The 18,492-nt window shown below is 39.7% G+C and overlaps 1 protein-coding gene across 1 annotated transcript in view; it reads left to right on the plus strand.

The window, feature by feature from the left end:
- The window catches only part of LOC124722080 (glutamate [NMDA] receptor subunit 1), a 350,427-nt gene that overhangs the window by 277,903 nt on the left and 54,032 nt on the right, over positions 1-18,492 (plus strand). Inside the window, exons 11-13 of the mRNA XM_047247275.1 lie at positions 3,217-3,374; positions 3,459-3,693; positions 4,650-4,798. Coding sequence (XP_047103231.1) covers positions 3,217-3,374; positions 3,459-3,693; positions 4,650-4,798 — 542 coding nt within the window. The remainder of the gene's footprint in view (positions 1-3,216; positions 3,375-3,458; positions 3,694-4,649; positions 4,799-18,492) is intronic.

Genomic DNA, 18,492 nt, shown 5'->3' on the forward strand with positions numbered 1-18,492 from the left:
GGTGACACATACATAAGTATCCTGTCTGATCACCTGGATCCATTCATAACCATTGTGCATTCTGACGGACTAGGGCAATTTCTGCAGGACAATGTGACACCCCACATGTCCAAAACTGCTACAGAGTGGCTCAAGGAACACTCCTATGAGTTTAAACACTTCCGCTGGTCACAAAACTCCCCAAACCTAAACATTATTGAGAATATCTGGGATGCCTTACAATATGCTGTTCAGAAGAGATCTCCAACCCCTTGTACTCTTATGGATTTATGGTCAACCCTGCAGGAGTCATGGTGTGAATTCCCTCCAGGACTACCTGAGACATTAGTGGAGTCCACGCCACATCATGTTGCAGCACTTCTTTGTGCTTGCGGGGGCCCTACATGATATTGGGCAGGTATACCAGTTTCTTTGGCTCTTCAGTATAGTTTCACTTACTGTAACTTAATTTCAATCTGTCTTCATTCTACTTAACTTGAACAAACTACACTTATTGGCTGATAGTGATTTACATGGAGTGTATCACCACATTATGCAGTTTCCTTTAGACACATTCCAATCAATAGGTTACACATTAGCCCTAAATAGACAGCAGTGGAAAACTTGCTTTCCCTATTAGCTTCAGAATTTTGTGCATGGTCCCCACAAAACAATGGAAATGAGAGGAAGTCATGGTGGTATATGACACTGAGTGAGATGGCACAGGCAGTTAGCACAGTGGAGTTGCATTCAAGTGGACGATGGTTCAAATCTGCATCCGGGCCATCCAGATTCAGGTTTTCGATGATTTCCCTAAATCACTTCAGACAAATACTAAAAACTGTTCAAAGATGTGTGAATTCCTAAGGGACCAAACTGCTGAGGTCATTGGTACCTAGACTTACACACTACTTAAGCCAACTTAAACTAACTTTTGCTAAGAACAACACACACACCCATGCCCAAGAGAAGACTCGAACCTCTGGTGGGAGGGGCTGCGCAATTCGTGACATGGCGCCTCAAACCATGCGGCCTCTCTGCACAGCCCAGGATAGTTCCTTTGAGAGGGCATGACTGATTTTCCTCCCCACCCTTGAAACAATCTGAGCTTGTGTTCCATCTCTAATGACCTACATGACAACGGGATGTCTTCCTTTCTTACTTTTCATGATCTATGGCCACTCAACAGCTGCCCATCACTCACAGACACTGTGAGTGTCTATGGGGTATCCTTAAACTACTCTGACACAGCTGAGGAACACCTGAATGAGTGCTCTGTGTAAGGAGAATGTATAGATCTCCAGTGGTATTGTACAGCTAAACAAACAGATTCATATGCCATTCTGGCAGACCATTGTAACATTTGTCTGTGGCGTACAATGACAGATGCACCCAGTGGCCCAATTCCTCATACATAAATCTTCCATCAATATGTAACAACATGTACTTCAAAACATCAGGAGTTGCATTCCAAGTTTCAAGTGTCCAGTCATGGTGGTGCTGCAGCATGCTAATTTATGTGCCTTGTAAGATGAAGTTAGCAGAGGTACTAGGTAGGGCTGTGGTGTCTGTACCTCACAGTGGTATCATCCTGAATGGTACAGCTATTGTCTAGCTTTGGATTGCCGAGTGACCTTTTTCAACTCAGCCTGCTGTACCTTGGACTTGCTGTCTGTTGTTACAGTCTTGGTGGCCGTTGGCAAGAACCCTTGTCTGCATATTGTTGACTGCAGGAGACTCACTGTAAATCCTCAGTGTCCTGTGAAATGCCCAAACACCCTAATGATGTCACAGACAGTGTGTGTGTGTGTGTGTGTGTGTGTGTGTGTGTGTGTGTGTGTGTGTGTGTGTGGTGGGTGGGTCTGTTGGTGGATGGGTGGATGTGTAATGTCTTTTCCTGGTACTGTCAAACAGCCCTATTCTCTCATCTCGTCCATCTCATGTGTGCTTGTCACAGATACATGCTGTGTGACATCTCTCACTGACAAGGCTGCCAGTTGAAATACTCATATGGTATTTATTTGTGACTGATATTCACCAATCCGATGAACCGCTCTCTCATTGTCAATGCCAAGAATTCCTATTTTCTTACCATACAAGTACAACATGGGTATTACTTTGACAATTGCTTACACAGATATACTAAGAGATAATTAAAGTCTATGTTTATCATTACTACTAAACAAGTGTCATTTGTCAATGGAACCTTTGAGTTATTTATATTTTAGTTACAAAAATTCCAAGAACCCAAAGTTCAGAAAACAGGCAAGAAGCAGTTCTCTTCATCCAACACACATCTCATATAATTAACACAATGCTAAAACCAAGCAAATTTGGGCTGATACATATTGGTATTGATTGTCATTTTTCCTGCATACCATCTGCATAAGGAATAAATGGGAAGAGGGGGGGGGGGGCGAATTACACTGATACAATTTGTACCTTATGCCATACACCATACAGTGACTTGCAGAGTTCAGATTTAAATGATGCAGGTGAACATGTAGATTTGCAATTTCCACCCATAAAAACATTCTAACATAACTAATTGTGGGCTATAACTAGGGCTCTGGTACCAAAAGTCAGAGCTAAATAATTTTCTGCTCACAAAATGCAGAAGTAATATGATGTCCTCTGTACCTCATTTTTTTCTCTTGTCACTGCAGTCTAACTTACAGTTTCATCTTCTCCAAGGTACTCACTGAACATAGTTACACTCTATTAATAGCTATTGTTGGGAAAAATAAGTATCTTCAATTCTCTGTAGAAAGTTAGAAGCTAAACATTCTAAAAGTAAAAACTTCCTGGCACATTAAAACTGTGTGCCGGACCGAGACTCGAACTCAGAACCTTTGCCTTTCGCGGGCAAGTACTCTACTGACTGAGCTACCCAAGCATGACTCATGCCCCATCCTCACAGCTTTAATTCCGCCAGTTCCTGCTGTGAGGACAGGGCATGAGTCGTGCTTGGGTAGCTCAGTCGGTAGAGCACTTGCCCGCGAAAGGCAAAGGTCCCGAGTTCGAGTCTCGGTCCAGCACGCAGTTTTAATCTGCCAGGAACTTTCATATCAGCACACACTCCGCTGTAGAGTGAAAATTTCATTCTAGATTCTGAAAGTAGTTACAAAATGTTAATTCTTTCTTGTCACGACTGAAGGTTATGTCTTTTCTTAAATTGATATTCTTAACACCCCTACCACAAAAAAATTGTTTTCACAAATTTTTTTCCTTCTGCAGCTGGGGGAAAGAAAGAATGGACAGGACTTATTGGAGAATTGGTAAATGACAGGGCAGACATGATTGTTGCACCACTCACCATAAATCCAGAGAGAGCAGAATTCATTGAATTCAGCAAGCCTTTCAAATACCAAGGAATAACAATTCTTGAAAAAAAGGTAGAAAATATCATTAAATGAGTGAATTATGTACTACACTAGTTAAAATAAATACTATTCTACCTATATATCTCAACTTTGCAGCCTTCCCGCTCCTCAACACTTGTTTCATTTCTACAACCATTCAGTAATACCTTGTGGATCTTAGTTATGGTATCAGTGCATGTAGTTGCTTTGGTACTCTATCTCCTGGATCGTTTCTCACCTTTTGGCCGCTTCAAGCTAGCTAACAATGATGGAACTGAGGAGGATGCTCTAAACTTGTCCAGTGCAATATGGTTTGCCTGGGGAGTGTTGCTGAATAGTGGAATTGGTGAAGGTAAGAGGCTGCACTTTTCTTTATTTGCTAATTAACTAAATTATTCCAGTTAAACTAAGTGACCAACAACATGAAAAAATTGAATATGTCAGTACCACTTCGCAATAATTCCACTTCCTGCACAGTTTACTTACCACTAAGATGCAATGTATCTGTTCATCAGTCATACGTTGCCCAGCTGGCAGCTGGATAAATGACTTCATGCAGTTCTACAGTGCTGCTTATTGCAAATCCTTCCTCCTGACTGAACATGAGCTAGTCAGTTACCAACTTCACCACCAGTGTCCATACACACACACATGCACATATATACAGCCTCTGTAAAATTTTAGAAAATTAATGAAATATTGCATAGCCGCGATACATCTGATGTGAAGCTTTTAAAAATTCTGGTAGGACATGATATGTCTCCTGAAGATCCACCATCACCTGCTATCAAGTTTATATGTTATTATTATATCAGACACAACCACTCTAAATGGACACTGGTTCTGCCTACATTTGTTAAAGGTACAGCATTTCCATAAAAACGTGATGTTAAGTAGTCACTTGTCAAAAGTGATCATGGCAAAAAAATTGTCATGTGACTGGAATGCTATTTAATTGCTATATACTTCTACAGTTGCATAATGGCCTTGTGTATTACATTAGTTGTGGACAAAACAATTACTGTTATAAGTAAAATAGTAATAAAACCATTGACATACAAGACTACACATAAGAATAATAATGTATTCAGTAATGGCTCATTTCATAATAGAAGAGAGTAATGGAGAGTCAGTGTTATGAAACATTAGGAGAAGACTGCATATTGCACATTTGGAAACAAAAATAACATTCACAAGTTATTTCCAACTGATATTCCTCAGAAGGTTCCCATAGCTACTGTGACTAATAAAACACATGAAAAATTGAAACCTAATACAACTACACTTTTTGTTTTCTGTTAATACTAGGTACACCCAGAAGTTTCTCAGCACGTGTCCTTGGCATGGTATGGGCTGGTTTTGCTATGATAATTGTTGCCTCGTACACTGCCAATCTGGCTGCCTTCCTAGTGTTAGAAAGACCTAAAACAAAGCTTACAGGAATAAATGATGCAAGGGTATGTATGACATTCTCTGACTGCACAGAGTTTCTATAATTTACTCTCTTATGTAGTATTTTTATTTTATCATTGTGTTACTCATCCATTTGCATATCATGTTTCATATATGAAGGCAAATTAGAAAGTGTTTGCACCTATTTTTTTAGCCAAATTATGACTATAAATGTGAAGTCAACATATCCATTCCCAGTGTTGGACATTTCTTGGTTCACACTGGCCTTATGTGCAAGTAGCTCTAGCACACGGCACTGGTGTCAGTTGTTAAAGGTGGTCTTTGTGCTTCACACATCCATGGCATTAGAGCCACAAAGTGTGATTCATTTTCTATAGAGCAATGGACAAACACCAATTGAGATCTACAGGAAAATGCAGCCCACATAAGGGGAAAACTGTCTCATTTTGAGAACTGTGAGGTATTGGTCATGTGAGTTTGACATAATCCATGAAGTCTTGCATGACAATGAGTAGTCGTGGAGGCTGTGTTTGTCACTTACTAATGACAACATTTCCCACATAGATCCAATGGTGAAATCATATTGGCTTAGGAACATCATGGCCATTTTGTAGGAGCTTGTCATATCAAATGGGAGTACTTATGACATTGCTGATGAGTCGTTATGGTACCAGAAGTTTTCATGTTGGTGGGTGCCTAAGCAGTTGGATGACATAATGAAAGGTAAGAAAATTATGTCTTCACAGAATCATCTGGATCAGTACTCCAAGGAGGATGAAGGTTTCCTGGACTGCATTGCTACTGGCGACGAAACATGGATATTGCATTTCACACCAGAATCCAAGCAGCAGAAACATCAGCAGAGTATAGTGTGGAAGCATTCAGGTTCACCTGTGACAAAAAGGTCCATTCAGTGCCACCTGTTGGGAAAGTGGGATAGCCATGGACCACTCCTACTGGATTTCATGCCACAAGGTGCAACCATCAATGCCGACAGCTACTGTTCCACACTGTCGTGTCTGAGGGCTGTCATCAGGCAAAAGCATCAAGGGTGTCTTGATGTGGACAACTGATTTTGCTCTATGATAATGTGAGACCACATGTAGCAATCAGAATTCCTGAAAAGCTCTGGGCATTTCACTGGGAGATTCTGGACCACCAACCATACAGTTCAGACCTCTTCCCTAGTGATTTCCACGTTTTTGGACTGCTGAAGAAGTTCCTGGCAAGACAGCAATTCACAAGTAACAATGAAGGTAAGACAGCAGTCCAACGGTGCTTCTATAGTCAGCCGGATGAATTCTACGACATAGGAATCTCAAATTTAGTGCTGCAATGTGACGAACGTGTGTACTGGTGTGGGGACTATGTGGAAAAATAGTGTAAGATATGCAGAATGGGATGTATATTTGTCATTACCTGTGTGTACCTTACTGTGGCTAGTAAAAAATAGGGGCAAAGACTTTCTGATTTGCCCTCATATCTTACCATATCTGAAAACTTCCAGGGATGCTGAGTGAGTCAAAAGTGTGAAGCAAACATTTACTAGATATTGTAATACTAAAGGTGATACATTATAATCTTCCAAAAAATATGATATAATTGTATGGATAAAAAAATGTACTCACCAAACGGTGGCAGAAGAAAACATAAAAATTAAGGACATGTACAAGCTTTTGGAGCTAGTGGCTCCTTCTTCTGGAAGAAGGGTTGAAGGGGAAGGAAGGGGGATAAATAAAAAGGACTGGTGGGGCTTAGGAAGTGGGGAGAGTTATGGGAAAATTAGGAAGAACCCCAGGTCAGGAGAGACTTACCAGACATATTCCTATTACATATGGACCAACTAGCAGCCATGAGTGACCTACAAGTTAACATGAAATCTGGATTATGGTGACACTTAGCATTTTCTGTACAACTTTGACAGAAGTTAAAATTGTGCTATGTGCCAGAAAAAAATCTGGCATGATATCCTTTAGACAAATTGTCTTTCATTTACCCATCAGTTACTTAACAGAGTGAGTGCCTTAGAAAATATTGTTGCTCTGCTGGTTATACGTCTCATTTGTGCAGTTTCCATTAGTTTTGAGGATATTATTACTTATTCATGGGAACACTTATCTGTGTGCCACATGAGGTGGTGTACTAGTAAGTCAGTGGACTCACATTTGGAAGGTTGAGAGAACAGGGTTTCAGTTCACCATCCAACCACCCAAGTATAGGTTTTACATGTTTTCCCTTAGTTGGTCATGACAAATGCCGAGATGATTGGTTTGAAGAGAGCATAGCTGATTTTCTTTCCTATCCCTCTCTAACTGAAGCTTGTGCTCTATCTCTAATGACCACATCACTGATGGCACATTAAAGTCAGATCTTCCTTCTTCTCTTACTGCTCTATGTACTGTAAGCGTGGAGGCTTGCTGAGTTACTACTGCATTAGCTGCCATGTGTAGACCCAGGATCTTCATATTCATGAAGTTTGTAGGACACTAATGAGGTAAATATTAAGTTTAATTTTTGCAAATTCTGAATTAACATCTTTTGCATATGGGTAATTTGTATTGATTTTTGTACCAGAACACACAATACTACCCAGAACATCAGACAAGTATTAGTTTTGTAGGTTGCCTATACCACACTTCATGTGACACTCTGATTATTAGCCCATAATATTACTGGGCATACAAATCAAACATACTTGGATGTACTGGTCTTAGGGGTGCAAGGACTCTTAAGTGCCTTGCAGAAGCTACAGAAAAATATTAAGTTACAAGCTATCAACAGCATTCTTACTGTTTCCTTTCAGAGAATAAATAGTTATTTATTTCTTTGTTTCCTCAGAAAACTACACTGTGTGACAGGGAGTAAAAGTACATAAAATTTGTATAGATTCTGCTGCAAATCCAGCCAAGACAGGTTTTTTGATCACCTGACCAACATGTTGATTTCACTTCTGCATCTACATACATTCACTGTGCAGTGTATAGCAGAGGGTACTTTGTAAAATTGCTAAGCATTTCCTTCCCTATCCCACTCACAAATGCAGTGAGGTGTGTGACTGCAAGGAATTTTACTGAGGAAGATTCATTTTAATTGTGAAGATTAATATTTATTTCTTGACCAATTTGGTTTTTGTTAGATAAAGAGTTAAACTGTTTGTCAGAAACCAGTTAGAAACTGCTTCAGCTAAAGTCTTCACTAAGTATGACAATGATATCTGCACTTGCAAATGTTACATCTTTGGAGAAGCCAATTAAGTGAATTTGGTAGATAATACTTATATGTTTAAAACATGATCCCTTAAGGGATATGATTATGTACATCAGAACAGGAACAAATTGTAGTTTTGTCTGGGAAGAATGGTGGGAACATGGCAGAGGTGTGTGAAACATGTAGGTTAATATGGGGAAGCTGGCTTGCACCTACACAGGGATCAAGGTAGGGGCCTGCTATTAGAACTGGTGAGAAGGCAGTATAGGGGGAAAGAGAAGGATACAGAATAAGAGATGTTGGTAAGATAAGGAAGAACATATGGTTAATAATATGATACTGGAATGTACTGGTTGATATATAAATAATGGAAGGAGTAGTGGTAACGACTCACTGTATGGTCGAGACATTGAGCATTTGACAGATCCATAAACAAAACAGAAAATGTTGCTGAGCTTTAAGACAAGCTTTTCCAAGCTAATTAACACAAAACACACCTACACATATTGGTGTATCTAACTACATGTCTCCACAAAGCAGCTCCACACAGCAGCTATTCAGCATGGGCAAGAGGAGAAAGGCGGCAGGGAAGGGGTGATAGAGGTGGAGGAAAGGATGGCTGTTTATTGGGAGGAAGAGGCACCAATGGAACAGAATAGGAATGTGACACTGGTGACTTTACCCTGGCACAGACAGGGGGACTTTCATGTGGTTTACAATGATGTGGAAGAGTCGGTTAGGAGGAGATAAGTGACACGATACAGAAAGAAGGAAACTGTGAAGGAGAAAGTGTGCTACTGGGTATTAGAGTGTGCTACTGGGTATTAGAGGTACCAGTGTGTACAGCAATCTGGGCCACAACCTCTGAAGGTCTTGCTGTACGGTGGTACAACATGCAATGTGTGGTTTTCATGAGCAATACAGAGGGTGGAAATGATGTTTATGTTGATCTCTGTTCCAATTTTCTGTACAGGTTCCGGACCTCTTGGAACCAAGGTGATGCAAAACTTTCTTTGGTGTGTGTATTTTGGCATTCAGAAAACAGGTTTCTGATTGAAATTTTGTGAAATGATTTTCCATGACAAAAAACATCTCTGTTTTAATGATTAGAAACCAACTTGCATATCATATTTACAACAATCTCTCCCATATTTCATGATAATACAAAAGAAACTGCCCTTTTTTTTAAATTTTTTGATATTTTCCATCAGTTCTGTATGGTAAAGAGCCCATACCACCCAGCAATACTCAAGAAGAGGACCAAAATGTGTAATGTAGGCAGTCTCTTTAGCAGATATGTTGCACATTCGAAGTATTTTGCCAATACAATGAAATCTTTTGTTTGCTTCCTCACAACACTTTGTACCTGATGGTTTCAATTTAAGTTACTAACAATTGTAGTCCCTATGCATTTAGTTGTATTGTCACCCTTTAAATTTGTGTGATTTATTGCGTAAGCAAAAGTTAATGGTAATTTTTTTAGCAATCATCTGGAGGACCCCATGCTTTTCTCGTTTAGGGTTAATTTCCACTTTTCACAGCATACAGATATCTTGTCTAAATAATTTAGCAATCAGTTTTGATCTTCTGATGACTTAAATAGATGGTAAATGATAGCATCATCTGCAAACAGAGTAAGAGAGCTGCTCATACTGCCTGCTAAATCATATTTAAAGATTAGGAAGAGCAGAAGACCTATAACACTTCTTTGGACAACCCCAAATATCACTTCTGTTTCATTTCATGGCTTTCTACCAATTACCCTATGAACTGTGGCCTTTCTGACAGGAAATCACATATCCAGTCACACAATTGAGACAATACTTCCATAGGCACACAATTTGGTTAGAAGTTTTTTTTTTGAGGACTGGTGTCAAAAAACCTTCTTGAAATCTAGAAATATGGAATAAATTTGAGGTCCCCTGTGGCAGTATTCATTACTTTGTGTGAATAAAGAGCTAGTTGTGTTTCACAAGAATGATATTTTATGAATCTATGTTGCTTATGTGTCGGTAGATTATTCACTTTCAAGTGTTTGATAATGTTTGAACATATCACTCCTTCTACTCATTAGATGAATTTTTGGATATAGTAAGTGGGTAATTTCCCCAAACCCCACCAAAACAATATTAAAAATAGTAAGTGACATGAAATATTTTGTGTAGTATAATATCTTGTATAGACATCTTTTATTAACCTGACACGTTCCACATCATTACGAAGTGTCGTATTCATGGTCTATGGAACAAGTGTTTATCTAATCTAATCTAATCATATATTCCAAAATACTACTCCAAAAATTATTTCAGTGATATGGGTCTATAATTCAGTGGATTTCTTATACTTCCTTTTTTGTGTATTGGTGTGACCTGTGCAACTTTCTAGTCCTAGGTATGGATCTTTAATTGAGCAAGTCATTGGACTAAAAAATAGAGCTATTTCATCAGCATACACAAAAAGGAACCTAACTGGTGTGCAATCTGGTTCAGAAGACTTGCCTTTATTAAGTTGCTTGAGTTGGTTTGCTACACAAAGGGAACCTACATCTAAATTACTCATAGCAGCAGCTGTTCTTGATTCAAATTATACAATATTTATAGCATCATCTTTGGTGAACGAATGTCAGAAAAACATGTTTAGTTTCACATCTAAATTAATGTAAGTCCAAGCATGGCTACTTCATTGTGCATGGTTATTACAGTTATAACATTAAGCACAGTTCCAAAGAAATGGAAACTCACCGACTCATTAAGTACATGGTGCAGTCACATTAATGTGACCACCACTAATGTCTTACACCAACATGCAATAATCAGTTACAAACAGCAGGTGGCAGCACTAGCAGTGGAGGGTATATTAAACATGTTGGGAGGAAGCAGAAACAATGCAGTCATTGTCATGATACAGAAATTGAGTGATTTATCTGATGCACAAAACAGTATTATTATTGACTTTTGGGACAAGATTGGAAATATTTCCAAAATGGTTAAGTTTGTAAACTGTTCGCATGTTATCATGGTTGAAGTATACCATGCCTGGCAAAATGGCACTATCCAAAATCAGTGCCAACGATACTGTGGTACATCATGGGCTATAGATGAATGGGGTGAACAACATCTGTGGAACATGTATGGGCAAAAGGACATGGAACTGTAGAGCAACTGACCACCCAGGTGAACCAAGAGGCTACTAACAGTGTCTGCTCAACATCTGATCAGCAAAAGTTGTTGTGTATGGGCCTCCTCAGTAGGAACCTGGTTCATGTATCCATGCTGGCTACCATTCATTGATTACAAAGGCTGGAATTTGCATGCCAACTCTGTAACTGGATGTTCACTGAATGGTAACAGGTGGACTTTGGCATGTATGGGCCTGCAACAACAGTTGGAAGGGTCCAGGCTGAAGGAGGGAGCATTGTGATCTGAGGAATGTTTTCATGGCATTATCTGGGTGATCTCATGACGCTTGAAGGCACAAAGGATCAACACAAGTATGCATTTATTCTTGGAGCCCATGTCCCCCCTTTATACAGTTTGTTTCTTCCTTAGCACTATGGCATCTACCAGCAGGTCAATTCAAAGTGTCATACAACTCTCAGTATACACGTGTGGTTCAAAGAGCACCAGGATGAGTTTACTGAAGTCCCCTGGCCACCAAATCATCTGGATTTAAACCCAGTCAAGAATCTGTGTGACAACCTCAATCGGGCCGTTCGTTCCACTGATCCTCAACCAAGAAACTTAGCATAGATGACCACAGCACCTGAGTTTTCATGGCTCCACATCCCTTTTGGCACCTTCCACTACCTCATTGACTCTCTTCCTGCATACCCATGATGCCAAAGGTGGTTATTCAGGCTTCTGACAAGTGGTCACATTAATGTGACTGGACCATGTAGAAACACTATACAAAAATTTTATACCAGTTCACTGAGTGCAGGTAACAGGCCCATCACTAGTCATGAAACAAATGCAAAGCACAGAAGACACTATCCACACAATAATCCAATCCAGTCAAAGTAAGCAGCAGCAGTAGTTGTAGTTCACTTCATAGAGGTGGTCAGATAACAGCAGCTAGCAAAGGAAAACTGAAAGTGAATCATCTTCCACACAGCCTTATATTGCCCCATATTTCACATGGCCAGCCTTAAATATTGGAAGCTTCTTCACTAGGACTTTCTTCACTGGTCACAGATGATGTTGTGCATATCAGTAGTCCATATCTTCCATTTGCATGTCCTGCAGAGCTACTAAATCACTCCCCCTCCCCCCATGAACAAGTGTGTAGGACTGGAACCTACTTGGCTGGGAGGCAGGGGAGGATCATGTGGCAGAAGTGGCCAGGAGCTGAGCTATCATAGCCATCAAGACAACCTGGCACCCCTGCACTTCCATCAGGGACCCCTGGATCCACCCTGAATTCTGTTCAAAGGTGCATGCCCATACAACTACACCCAAACAGAACTATGGCTGTATCAGCATCATGTTCCATAGGTGAAATGGGAGATCCAACAGCGTCCTGTGAGGGTGCCCATGTAAGAGGGCCACCAAACCTCAACAACTGATGGGTGTACATCTGTAAGAAGGCAGGAATACACTGAACACAGAAGCCATTGAGCACAGAAACCAATTTCTTATTGTATGAAGAAACTGTTCTGCCAGCCCATGCGAGCCTGAAAAGTGTCATGACATGGTAAGATGTTTAAAACATTTTGAAATTGTTAGTTGTGAACTGGGGACCATTCTTAGCCACCAGCATGTGGGGTGCACCCTCTATTATAAAAATACATCCCAAGGTTAACATAATGGACAGTAACAAAGTCTGCTGGAGGCAGATAACATAGGAGAAATGCGGCAAGGGCTCCACAATGATTAACCACATGGAAACCAAGAAAGCACCTCCAAAGTAAGTGTTAATTTGGACTTGAGACTGCATCAGTGCTGGCTATGAAGAGAATGACAGGGGTGGGGCCATCTGGTGTGCCTGGCAACTGACACACTGTTGATCCACCCATGCAACATTATCATCAAGACAAAACCAGTAGATGTTGTGACATGCTAGCTATTTCATCCTGGAAATCCCCCACTAGAATTAATCCAGGAGTTGGAGCACCCAGCATTGCAGACAGGATGGTACCACCAGCTGGAAGCATTTAATCATCTTCTGTAATGAACACCACACCTTGGCAGACCTGAAGTTGGTGCCACAGAGGGAAAAAAAACAACAAAAGCCAGGCAGTTCCACACAAGAGAGATTGATAGGTCAACACAACTCAACATACAGCACACCCATTGAAGAAGCTGGTTGTGCCTAATCACTGTACCAATGTCCTGGGAATTTATAGGGAACTCATCAAGTAATTGCTCCACCTCCATAGTGGAATGGGCAACACAGTTGACTGCCATACAGAAGATCTATGTTTGATTTCTGGTCCAGCTAGGGATTTTTCCTTGGTAGGAGGACTGGTACAGGGTACACTCTGCCACATAGGGCCAACTGAGGAGATACTTGACCAGTTAGTAGCAGTTCCAAGGTGAAGAAGCTCAACAATGACAGGGAGAGCGGCATGCTGACTTCATGCCCCTCCATACCACATCCAATGACACCACTGGCAGAGGATGACACAACAGTCAGTTGGGCCCAGTTGGTGCAACTAGGGCCATAATGCAGAACATCAAGTGATTGCTCCAGTTGATTGTCTAACTGAAAGCAAACTATCTCCTGATTACCAAATTCAGGATCCCAAGGCAACAGAATGCATCTGCACTAGAATGTTGAGTGCAAGTGTGAAAGTGGTCATAATATTGGAAATCTGTGAAATTCAGAGCCCATCCATGAATGTGATGTGCTATACACAGTGGAAATGTTTCCTTAGGTCCAACCAATGATGAGAACAGTCTGTGATCAATAATAAGATGAAGTTTTTGACCATGGAAAAAAATATGAAACTTATGAACTGTAAATATTAAGGCCAACAGTTCCTTTTCAATCTGTGAATAATGTACTTGTGTTGGAGTAAGCATCTTTGACATAAATGCTATTGGCCTTAAGAACAACCCTGATACTGTTTTTGGACACATCTCTTGCCAACACTAGTGGTAAGTGAGGCAATAAGTCATAAGAGAAGGTCATGACTAGAGGGCCAGTTTCAGTTTCTGAAATGTAAGAGGGGAAACTCCTTTTATGGAGTTTAGTGGGTGATATATGGAGAGTACCTATGGAATAAACTGAGCATAGTAATTCATTTTTACTGTGAATGCTTATTTAGGTACAGTCATGTTGTGAATAGCCACTACATATCCTTTTGTGAACCAAAGGTCCTCTTAATTGAAGATATTGAGTAAATAAGGGGCCACTAGTTGAAAGAAGGCATATTTTTAAAAAATAGCTCTTTTTTCTTTCTGTTCAAGGGCTGCAAAATCCAGACGTAGATTGTGCAATTTTCTTCTGTCATGTGCCCAGTGACCAAAATATCATGAAGATAATTCCTGAAGCAGTCTGTTCAAGAAACCTCTTCAATATGGTGAGGTGCTGGTCACTACAAAAAGCAACCTATTTTATTAACACAGTCCAAATGATGTGTTGAACATTAAAATCTTCCTTAAGTCTTCATCAAGAAGCAACTAAAAATGCACCTCTTATAGATCAATTTTACAAAATAGTTTTCCTCCTGAAAGTATAGAAAAAAGTTCATTTGGACTAGATGAGAAAGAAGTATCAGCTTGTGCATTAATGATTTGCTCGAAGTCTTCACACAGCCAAAGAGAGACCCCAGACTTCCTAACCACAACTAAAGATGAAGCCTACTGACTGCAGGAAATGGGGAACAAAACCTGTACTTCTAACTTAAGCTCATCATTAATGGGCAACAAAACCAGGCAAACTTCACAAAACCATGGACTTGTTGTTGTCTTTAATTCATTTGCCTGAAAGTCAACAACCTTCCCCAAGAATGGTTCAAACAGTGACAAATTGCATACAAAGTGTATCAATGGTTTCACAGAGTACTGACAATCCAATGGAGGGAACTTTATAATGTTATGAAGATTCAAAGGCTGAATATGCATCAAGACCTAAATGTTTCCAGCCAACAGATCCACCACAATGAAACATAACAATATCTGAGAAATCTGATATTAAGTGACCATCAGTTGCACATGACCTGAAAGTGGCACCTCATTGTGACCATATGTCCACAGCATTGATTAATGATTGACACTGATATCCCATTATGAAAAATAAAAAGTCACTGGAATATCTTGAAACATTGAATGTAATAAAATTTTATAAAGTGTCAACATGCCTGCCTGAAATGTTATTAATTTGAATCTGCTGGGGCCATTACAAGGTGCTCAATAAGCTACAGCCTACTTCTGGACTGTGACCTGTACATAAACACTAATAAAACTTGTCCTTATAATGTGTACAATCCTATATGGGACACAAGGAAAAACAGGCCAGGCAACTTGCAAACAAAGTGTATCAATGTGAACAGTGCTTAGTATTGGTGAGGGTTTGTGGAGAATGAGGTCAGTTGGCCGCATTGAATCCAACATGTTGTTTATAGTCTGTTACAGAAACCTGACACACTGTATCACTATGACTTTGAGATTCCTGTAAAATGTCAAAGTCTTCTGGAAAAGTTTATTGTGCAGCTTGTACTACTTCAAATGCATATGCAACTAGCAACATTTCAGCCAGGGAGAGATCAGCATGTTGTTAGGCTTGCATGCAGACATCCTTATTCAAGGCTAAGTGAATGACAACATTACATATTAAACTTTCTGTGTATGACTGACCACACACACACACACACAGATCTGCAGTCCAGGATGCATAGCTTTCAACACCTGACTTTTGGTGTAAGAATTCTGGCCTTGCCACTACTGCACACATTTGGTTGGAAAATTAGGAGAATATGTCAAACAATGGTAACACAGATGGATCAAGCAATTTGCAACCATATAATATAATTGGGAATTTGTAGGAAACAAAAAGACCTATAGCCAATTCTGACATTTGACATCACTTACCTGAAAGTGCTGCATGAGGCATTTTTGACATACTTTAGTCTTCTCAATCCTCATTAAGTGACTTAAATGCTGATATGATGCAGCAAATGTGACTGCTGTAGCATAGAGCTATTTAAGAACTTGACCAGTTCCTGATGCTGGTTAGCTGTAGATGTGAATGTCCAAAAAATTTCATATCCATAGTAGCGCTTAGTGACCCAAACCTGGGACCTCCTTTTCACCAAATTTGTAACCTTCACTTTAGGGCCAACAAACATTAATTGAACACAACATTAATGTTCTGTAACAATAGATAATATTACTCATTAGTTTACAACACCAAACAATAGTAGTTCCTGACAAATTAATATAAGCACAAGCATGACTACTTTGTTGTGTGTGCTTATTGCAATTCTAATACTAAGCACAGTTTGACAGAACTCTTATGATGGTGAAAACCACACATTCAACAATTTGAAGCACTATACAGAATTGTTACATCAGTTCTTGGAGTGCAGATAACAGGCCCATCATTCTAGTCTTGCAGTAATTGGAAAGCATGACAGTCATTATTCAAACATAAGTCCAGGTAAACAACATTACCAGTTGTAATTTACTTCATAGAGAAAGAGTCAGATAACAGCAGCTAACAAAGGAAAACTGACAGTGAGTCATCTACCAGGTGACTTTATATTGGCCCACCACTGAATTTCACAGGATCAGTCTGCAAGATTGGTGGCTTCCCCATTAGAGGTGCCCTCGTCAGCTGTGGACAATGTTATACATATCATTACACCCAAACCTTCCATTTGCAAGTCCTATGGTGTCACTAAAGAATGATTAAAAATTTATAAGCTTGAAGTTTAATTTTAACAAGAGATCATATTTGCTCACACTCATTAATAACTGAAGACTTTCTTCTGAAACATGAACTCTGTTGTTAGATGAAGATCACAAACAGCAGGATCATTGTTGACTTTCTACAAATACTTAGAAAAAAATACAGAGGCAAACAACTGTGACTCATTGCTTCAGTTTCACAATTTACAAATATGATCTATTTTCCAAAACCTTATTAGTGCTGTTCTTTTTGCCTAAGGCCAAAAACAACACTACTCATAAAAAATAAAGCACCTCATATCTAGCTCTGATCTGAAGTGTGTGAACTCATGGGAAAGTTCGTTTATTTTCAGATTAGTGACTCTCATCATATCCTTTCAGTGTCAATGCAAAAGTGCCACAGTAATAAGTACAAGTTATTATCAAATTTAAAAATACTATTTCTGAAAACCTGCCCATTATGTCTGACAACAGATGCTCTGTAAAAGGAACTCAATTGCACTACAGTATTGGCTTCATTCAACACTGTTGTATTTATGGCATTGTTTGAATGCTATCTTTATTTTACATGAACCTTCATTTTTCATCTATATATTCACTATATCTGTAATGCTTGATCAAACAATATGTTCATATGGTAAATACAGCACTGAAATTTTCTCTTCACAACCACATAATTTGTTTTTTTAAATGCACCTCATTACTGAACTATCAACAACTGTGAAACTTCCTGGCAGATTAAAACAGTGTGCCCGACCGAGACTTGAACTCGGGACCTTTGCCTTTCGCGGACAAGTGCTCTACCATCTGAGCTACCAAAGCACGACTCACGCCCGGTCCTCACAGCTTTACTTCTGCCAGTATCTGTGGCTAAGCCATGTCTCCGCAGTATCCTTTCTTTCAGGAGTGCTAGTTCTGCAAGTTTCGCAGGAGAGCTTCTGTAAAGCTTGGAAGGTAGGAGACGAGATACTGGCAGAAGTAAAGCTGTGAGGACTGGGCGTGAGTCGTGCTTTGGTAGCTCAGATGGTAGAGCACTTGCCCGCAAAAGGCAAAGGTCCCGAGTTCGAGTCTCGGTCGGGCACACAGTTTTAATCTGCCAGGAAGTTTCATATCAGCGCACACTCCGCTGCAGAGTGAAAATCTCATTCTGGTACCAACAACTGTCATAGCACCACCTCTCCTTTATTAATGGATAGAGAGACAAAATATAGATTGGGACTCTTTTTCATCATAAAGGAACCCAATTCTCATTTATGTTTAAATTGTATGAGAGGGCGACTGAGTTCCTTCATGGAGAAAAGAGTTCAGAACTGTATTTTGTCTCTCTGTCCATAAATACAGGAGAGGTTTTTAGTATTTTTTCTGAATCCTGAGGGATCAAAAATTTTGTTTGGACATAACTCAGGTTATTTATGTCACTAGTAGGTAGCCCCAACTTAGATTACAGACACTATCACACTAAAAGTAGTTCCTTTAGCAATAGCAGCTGCTCTCAAGGGTACAATTCTCATTATTGCCCTCCCTTTCTTTACTTTATCAAAAGCAGAGTGTTTAATTCTGCTTCTTAGTGGTTTAAATTTGATAATTACAAAATTTTCTCGACTGACTGTTCACTGCAAATTTAGATTTTCTCAACAAATCTCGATGATGAAGTCTTCTTGGACTATCAGCCAAGTCAA

The sequence above is a fragment of the Schistocerca piceifrons genome, chromosome X, assembly GCF_021461385.2.
Source record: "Schistocerca piceifrons isolate TAMUIC-IGC-003096 chromosome X, iqSchPice1.1, whole genome shotgun sequence".
Lineage (NCBI taxonomy): Eukaryota > Metazoa > Arthropoda > Insecta > Orthoptera > Acrididae > Schistocerca > Schistocerca piceifrons.